The 9,246-nt window shown below is 24.1% G+C and overlaps 1 protein-coding gene across 1 annotated transcript in view; it reads right to left on the reverse strand.

The window, feature by feature from the left end:
- The window catches only part of LOC142326880 (zinc finger E-box-binding homeobox 2-like), a 30,251-nt gene extending 21,145 nt beyond the window's left edge, over positions 1-9,106 (reverse strand). Inside the window, exons 1-2 of the mRNA XM_075369613.1 lie at positions 9,103-9,106; positions 5,360-5,473 (exon numbers count right to left, since the gene is read on the reverse strand). Of these exons, the coding sequence (XP_075225728.1) occupies positions 5,360-5,473; positions 9,103-9,106 (118 nt within the window). The remainder of the gene's footprint in view (positions 1-5,359; positions 5,474-9,102) is intronic.
- Positions 9,107-9,246: the final 140 nt, after the last annotated feature.

Below are 9,246 nucleotides of genomic sequence, written 5' to 3' on the forward strand. Positions count from 1 at the left end.
AATGAAAGATATGACAAAAGATGAATGGACTGCATGAAAGGAAATACAAAAAATTGAACCTGCAAGAATATAACTGTAGTATACGAGTATAACTACCAAAGAAAAAGGACATTAGACAAAAAAAATACAGTAGCAAACTATCTATAAAAATGGTAATTCTTACAATAATTGATTTTTTTAAGAACTAAAGGATGAAATTTTGTTAAAATTAATGGAATAACATCAGATCAGGTATTTGGAATGTCATATTTTTAAACCAATTCAATACTGTTTAATGAATAAAATTCCATAAAAATATTATAAGGTATTTTCAGTTATATGACACAAATTTTATGTAAGAATAAAAGTTGAATATTAAAATTCTCACAATACAGCTATCTTTAACGTAGTTTTTGGATGTTTCAAAATTCTCCTATTTTAAGCTGCAGAGTTATACAATCTTTGTTAAAATAACAGGTTGGATTACAATATCAGTATGTTGATTCATCCTACTAATTATGGATATATTTAATTAAAGATATTATCAGATATTTACTTGATCTTAAAAATCATAGACATACAAATCTGTTTCAATGAATAACAGTAAAGTACTTCAGAAAAACATTCAGCATTCATTAGTTAGGTGGAATTATTTTTGTATGAAGTTTTTTCACAATTGGTTCAAGAATAAGTTCATTATTTAATTACATAAAAAAACAAATATATTTTCACTGATATTTTTAAATACAATAATTGGTATATATAAATAACTATATAATAATAAAATTATTAATATAGATTTATAACTCTGTGAGAGTTTTAGTATTTTTTCTCAGCAGCTACTGATCAGATTAAAGAAAACATTTTGGTAAAGATATATTATGAAAAATACATTGTTTTAAATTTTCAGTCAACACATTCACCAAACAATATAGTTAATCCACAATCAAACCACTTAGAATTCTGTTATCAATATTTGAGATTTATTTTTTAAATTGATAAGATTACAAGAGAAAAAACCAGGAGTGTAATTATTTATTTAATTTTTTTTCTTTTTTAAGAATAAGTGTATGGTTTAATTCATTTTTTAATAGAAATTTTTTTTAAACTGGTAAATTCTTTTAACATAAATAAAAGTTTCTTACTTATTAACTTTCAATGAGCTTCCATTAAATAATATGAAGAAATTAAAAAAATTTTTCACTTACACAATTTATATTAACTAGAATTTACATTACAGGTTCATCAACGTTATAACTTACATTAATAATCAGAAATTTATTAACAAAAATTACTGAATTATAATTGTATAAAATTAATGCAGGAAACAGAAATCAATATGATTAAAAAAATACATAAACTTCTGTAAATTTATATAAGATTATAAATAAATCAATATTATTTAAATTAATTAATTAAAAATATGTTTAAATTAGTCATTTTATTAAATAAGTTAAAACCATTGAATTATTAAAAATATGAAAACAACTTAAGAATATGAAAAAGGTAAAGTAAAAATTAAAAAAAAACATTATAAAAAATGTAACCTCTTTACTTATTCAGAATTCTTCAATTACAAATGAAATTAATGCCAACAACATTCTTAGTAAAGCGTTAAAAACATTTTAGAAACCAATAAAATGTAGGATTTAATAAATACACAATATCTATACATTTTATTTAATATAAAACAATACATTTAAAAAACAGTAACAATTAATACTGTCTCATCACATTTTGGAAAAAAACCTACTTTTAACCACTCTACTAACAAATCTTTATTCACATTAACTAAATAAAAAAATAATTATTTATAATTAAAAAAATATATATACATATCTTATTAATTACTTAAATTATCATGAAAAACATGCATTAATTTGTAGTTAAATGATCTATGAAGAATACGATAATTGTATAATTTAATGATTTGAGTTTAATATTTTAAAAAACTTATGTAAATATTAATTATTAAAATGAGAAAAAAATTTCCATTAGTTTAACAGATGAACTTTAATATTTTTTTATTACTAAAATATACTTGAATCATCAAGCATGTCTTAACAGTAATACTGAAACTCAAAGTAGATGTATGTATTTTGATAAGAAGCTTGATGATTTATTAAAAGAAAGCAGTAAAATTCAAGAGGATAGGATGAAAATAATTTATAATCTACGTTATCAAATGTGTATACAACACAGCCATCATAGGCAATGAGCATAATATATAAAAAGATTAGTAAAAAATAAAAAAAAATAAGTGAAACAAATATAAAATAAATGAATAACAAAACTATTTCATAAATAAGTATGTAATGATTTAAATGAATGAAATTACAGAAATACACAGGTTAAGTACCGCATTATATAACAATAATTTATAACAAAAAATCATTCTGTATTCTACCTTACTATAAATATTTAACACTTCATTATATTAAAAAAATAACATTTTTAGTACAAAAATAGACAATACAATTTTTTCAACAACGTATAAAATAATAAATTTGAGTTAATAATATTAGTAAAAAAAAGAAAAAAATATGCAAAACCGTATTTAGGTTGTATCAGAAGTAAATTTAATACATTCATATACAAAAAATAATAAACAATATACCATTGCATTTATATTACAAACCATATAAACTTTTTGAATCCCAATTAAGAATTTTTGTAATATATTAATCTATTACTTTTAATTTTACAAATAAAGTGGCATTTGTTACTAATTTTTCAGATCACTATAATGAAATACAAGAATCAGAAAAATTTTTTTTTCTTTAACAGAATGAAAATAATACTTGTTGTACACTAAGATTTAGTAGTTAGTAACTAGTAAATATGCAGAAAATAAAAACAACTGAATATAATGCCCCCAAAATAGTTAAAGTGATGAATCCAAGGACTAATTTGGAAATATAAAATATTACTCACTTTCAAAATATGAGGGAACTGTTTTCCTAAAGACAATTCAGAGCTAATTATAAAATTCCTTTTTCAGTAGGATTATAAATGCCACTATTTTATTGATAACACTGTTAAAGATGAGCTACATAATTAGTTATAAAAGGTCATCCGGAGGAACAATTTATATTTTTTATTTAAACACAAGTCTTTATAATTTCTAATATTTTAAAATGATTAACATGCTTTATCATACTGTTGAATGAATTACCTTAAGTTTAAGTGATTTCTAAACTTATTCAAATAAAAAAGTAGGTAGGCATTGTGGGACAACATTCATAAAATAGCATGTTAAAATATTTAAAAAAATAGAACTTAATAAAAATAACTCATTTAATTTGGATAAATCTACAGGGTTCCTAAATATCAAAACAAACAAAATGTGAGCAAAAATGATAAATTAACACTCACACATTTAACATTCCATACACCAAATTTAATTTATAATGAATTTGACATCATCTAAAACATATATATGTCCATCCTAACACATTAAATTCACTTACAAAAAAAAAAGTAATAAAATGTTAAATTAAATGTGGTTATTCTTAAACTAATCTTTAATTAACTGTTGCAGTTATTCTATAAATTTGCAGGACTCAGTTTCTTTAAATTGGATTTGATCTCATATTCTTTGTTCCATATATATAAAACACCATTTATTTATAATAAATACCATCAATTTTTATTTGTTATATTGCACAGCTTACTTTCAGCAAATAGATTTTTCAACTTTTATTGAAATAAAAAAAGTTTCTTTGGACTATTTCATAAGAAGAATGATGATGTGCTGTTATAACTATCATTAGCTGACTGTAGTTCACCATAGTCAGCTAATGACAACCACATCTTATTATCATTTTGATGCCAATACGAGTTAAGATTGCTAACTCTAACTTAATAAATTTAAGTAGAAAAAAAAAGATTTAAATACAATTCTGTTTACTAACCAAAATTTTATCTACTACAAATTTTACTGTATACTTACAGATATTTAAATTTTTTTTTTAACCAAATATACATTGGAAAATTTCCAGAAAAACTAATAATTCCAAGAAATTATCTTTTATACAGTTAATATGCTTGGAATACCTATTAAAATGTTTATATTTAACTTTTTTTTTGTGGTAGTAAATGATGTAAAAGGGACTTGAATAAAATATGAATTAACCATGTTTTCCAACAACTGTATTTTACAAAATGGGAGTTTATTAAAAACAGTTACAAAAAATTATGTAGAGGAAAAATGAAAAATGAATTTATGTACTTACTTTAAATCATTTATGAAAATGATTTTTCATTTATGAAATAATTTTCATTTATGAAAATTGAATATAATTTAATATAACTATGCAGTAATCCAAGGTCAAATAGCATTGTTCAGTTACATAACTGCAGCATTTAACTCGATGACTAATCACTTGCTAATTATATTCACGTAGGAAGAAATTGTAGGATACAGAGTTGAATGGGAATTCAGTAATATTTGTAAAATAAAACATACTTAAAAAATTATTTTAAAATTGTAAAAATCTAACCTCTTACTTTACAATTGATTGTGTGTACTATTTTAAGGGTAAAATACCATAAAAATAAATTACAAAACTAATTTGTCTACGATAAATATGATTTTCTAAAATATTAAACAGATTTTAACAATTCACTTTCAAAATACATGGAAATAGTGCAGAGGATCTTTGTACAGCTACGCACCTCCTTTATCCATGGAGTTACTGATCCCATTGCTGTTAGTGTTGCCGGTCATTAAGTGATAACTACAACAAAAAAATGTCACCGGTAACACCACTGATAAAGGAGTCACACAAACATATACTGGAAACATAGTTTCTATTTATTTTGAAAGCAAGTTGTTTTTGTAAAATTTTTAAAAGTGTTATTACATTTCATATCCTGATCAACAAATAAAATATAATTACACATATTACTGTCACAATTCAGCCTGACTTATTGGAACATGAACAATGATAATACTGAAACCTGGATTAATGATCACAAGTAAGATACACATTATTAACATTAAATAAAGAGAAAAGTCAATTAAATAAAATAATAGAGAAGGTAATCCCTTTAAAGGGATGCAAGATCAAATCTAAAAAAAAAAATATATATGTATTTTTTTTAAATAAATCATTCAACAAACAAATATTACAGAACATATAAACTAAATATAAACATTTCACCTATCACAAATATAATATGCTTTAAACAGAATAAATATGTAATAATTTTATTGTCTTCATATTACAAAAATATTCCATAATCTTATTTTATGTAAATTAATCTTTCACAAGATGCAATTCTATTTGTCGATGTTTCATAGCTATATGAGTCTTTAGTGTATATTTTCTGGTAAATTTTGTTGTACAATACGGACACTTAAATGCCCGTTCTTTACCACATTCAAACATTTTATGATTTCTTAATGATTGTTCATGTTTATATACTTTACTACATGAACAAATAAATACTCTTCCTTTATCTGTTTCAATGACATCAACAGTTGTTTCTTCTGTAAAAAAAAAAACAAAATAGTATGTATATTAGTAAAATAATTAAAAGAAAAAAAAATCAAAATTTTATAAAAATTACTATTGTACATAACAAAAAAAGTAAATAATAAATGCAAAACTATCATCTACTATCACATTAATTTAAGTTTAACATTAATAAAAATATAAATATATTTGCATTAATTATGTGGAGAATTTACAAATTAGTTCATCATTCATTATAATAATAAAAAAAAAAAAATAAAAAAAATACTGGAACATAATCAAACGTAATTAATTTTGATTTTCTTGAGAAACCTAAACAGCCTCATAATATGAAAAATAAAAAACTGGATCAAATATGTCATTTTTAATACATAAATATTTTTACATTTTCAATACATATATTACAAATTTAAAAACTGATTAATTTATTCAATTCATCCTTTAAATGACTTTATCACACATACACTATGTCATCTAACCATTTGGAATAAATTATGAGAAGAGTGCAGAGTTAGGTATAAAAAGATTGTTTCTCTGATGAATGCTTACACAGCAAAACAAATAGTTGTAGGAATAGGAAAAAAGATTTAATTTCAAGTATTTCAGATTTTTAATATAAAGAGTTTCTCCTCTAGCTGATGTCAAAGTCAGCTACAAAAATCATTAATTAATTGATTAAATACAAGGGTAATTTTTTTTTCAATGTCCGATCGGTCACGAAATTAAAACCACACTGAAAATAAAAAATTTTTTATTTGTAACAAGTACTTACATAGTTATGCTATTTCTCTACATAGTCGCCACTCCGATTTTAGACATTTTTCGTAGCGTGGTACCAACTTTCCAATACCCTCGTCATAGAACGGAGCTGCCTGTATTTTCAGCCATGTTTCTATGCTGGTCTGCAGCTTGATGTCTGTGCCAAAATGTTGTCCTCCTAGCCAGCGTTTCATGTGAGCAAAGAGGTGAAAATCGGATGGAGCCAAGTCCGGGCTGTATGGTGGGTGATCAAACACTTCCCAACGAAAATGCTGCAGGAGCTTCTTTGTTGCAGCTGCAGTGTGCGGCCTGACCACCTGCATCATGAACATCTGTACGTCCTGCTTTAAAGTTCCTGCACAATTGTCGCACTTTGCTGTCACTCGTTGAAGTTTCACCGTACACATTACTTATTCGTCTATGAATTTCAGCTGCATTACACCACTCAGCCTGAAGAAATTGAATTATTGCACGCACTTCACAGTTGACGGGAGATGCTATTGTTGTAAACATGTTTACGTGCTAGCTGCTTGTTCAGAACTAAACGAAGTGACACGGCGTGATTGAAGGCCATACTAGAGATGCTGCACAACACATATGCGCAAAGGTTCATCCAATTTCGCACGGGTTTTTATTTCACGACTGATCGGACCTTGAAAAAAAAATAACCCACGTATTCAGTTGAAAATTACATCAGCTGAAATTAGTGTCATTAAACCAAAAAACTGGATAAAAACTTCTGACCACATTGAATTCAAATTATGCATCAGCTTCTTTGATTTGATGCGTGGTAACTATTAGTGCAGGCTACTCATTGTGTCATTTTGTTCAAAAAGAGACATTCTGGATTTGATATTTTTCCCACAAAAAGGCATGATTTCATTTTTTAGTTGCTAAATAAAATAGACATAAGATTTCTATCACAAAAATAATAGGAGTTTTGTTTACCAAAAATAGTAACAATTTGATATGTGCGATAAAAAATAACTGTTATCACTGTCTACAGATTTTACACATTCATTCACAGGGATTTTTTTCTCATGTATACTTACTTTATAACTCTGATAATCATGTTGCGTTTTAAATCAAGTAAAAAATTACAACATACTATTCAGGCAATATGCTCAATCTTAATCATTAGAGATAATTGATAATTTATATTATTAGGATTATAGAAAAAAAATATCACCATACATTTATTTAGAATATAGAATTATTCTATTTGCTGTTGTTATTAACAAAAACACATTTTCTAGTTTATTTTACTACTATTTATTAAAAACGAAAACTATACATTATTTATATACAGTACAATTATTAGATAATTCTATTAGGTAACGTTCAGTCAGTCACATTTTAGTATTAAAACAGAAAAAAAAACTTTTTTTTCATTGACATAAAGTATACAATAATAAATGGTGAACATTTTAATACAAAAATGTATATTAATGTGATACTGCTAATGCAGACATAAATACTTACTATAAATAAATAAGTTTAAAACATTTAATAATAAACTTTGTTAACAATTCTGCAATATTAATAGTAAAATGATATTAATTATTTGTCAATAATAAAATATTTTTAATAATAAAAGAAAAGCATAGAATTGGATACGATTGTGTCATGTTTCAATAAATATCAGCAGAAATTTACAAGAATCAACTTTGCAACTTCATGAATATAAATAACAATCAGCTTGGTTCAATCAGCAATTAACAAGATTCAAATTTCCTGACTCTAATGATAAAGATCATCTAACAGCTATCAACTGATTTTTTTTTGCAAAGTAGAAAAAGTAAATTGATTATTTAAATTTATCTATTTAATTAAACACGATATTTTTTAAAGTACAGATTCTTAATTTAAAAATAAATTGTTAACTTACAGATTTTTATAATGACATTTTTCATGTGTAAAAAAAGGATTATTTTTTGAAAAAAATAAAAAGATCATTGATTATTCCCCTTAAAATTTATCAATTTAATTTTAGAACAGTGGCTATCAAACTAAGAAATAAGAATGACAAAATCCACAGAGGAATACCACATTAGTATGAATATAATTAAAACAAATATTTTATAAAAAAAAGTTTACTTCTTTAAAATTTTTAATTCACCACTTAACTTGAATCTTTGGTATGAATTATATAGAATGGAAATCTTCAGTGTATGAAAAACGTTAGCCTGACTGGAGTTAAAACTTGTAACTTTTTGGATAAAATGCTATGACATCCTCAATATATATATATATATAATAAATTATAAGTGCCGTTAATTGTGTCTACAACTCATTAAAGTCTTATATTTGAGTATTATGCAAGATTGCCACATTAAGAGTTAAAAATACAGGAATTAACGAAATAAAAAAGGGTTTAGAAATGTGTAATATTTACTAGTAAAATAAAACTTTTAAAATAAAAGTAAAGGTTTTTAAAGAAAGGAAAGCTCTAAATAATATATGTTTTATTACCTTACTGACTGACTGATGAATTGATATTAAAAAAATAAAAAAACATATATGACAACTTATAAAGTCTTTATTATTAACAAGTTTGAAAGTATTATCAAGCTGTGGTTAACTAAAAACATTCTTTTCCATATACTTTAAAGCTTATTTTAAACAAACGGTTTTGGAATAACTCAAAATGGCAAAATCTGGTAATTAATTTTAACAGTGTTTAAGAGCTAATGTTAAAATTTAAAAGATCCATGCAACAAATTTCTAATTTATTGAAACACTGAGTCAAATTAATAACATGAACAAATCATTTTTAAGAAAAAAAATACTAGGCTACTAGATAAAATAAATTAAAAAACTTAAAAAACCAATTCAATTCTATTGATCTAATCTGTTTTTCAATGCAGAGAGTATTCATTTTTACTCATTTTCTAGCTGATGTAGAACATTTTTGATAAACTTTGAGACTTGACTGTAGTTTGGAATCTGTGCGTAAATTTTAATTATCTGTTTTTTATCTGTTGTAAAAAAAATTTAAAACATAACAGAGTGATATATGCTTTATTAT

This window comes from Lycorma delicatula, chromosome 6 (genome assembly GCF_047948215.1).
Source record: "Lycorma delicatula isolate Av1 chromosome 6, ASM4794821v1, whole genome shotgun sequence".
NCBI classification, from domain to species: domain Eukaryota; kingdom Metazoa; phylum Arthropoda; class Insecta; order Hemiptera; family Fulgoridae; genus Lycorma; species Lycorma delicatula.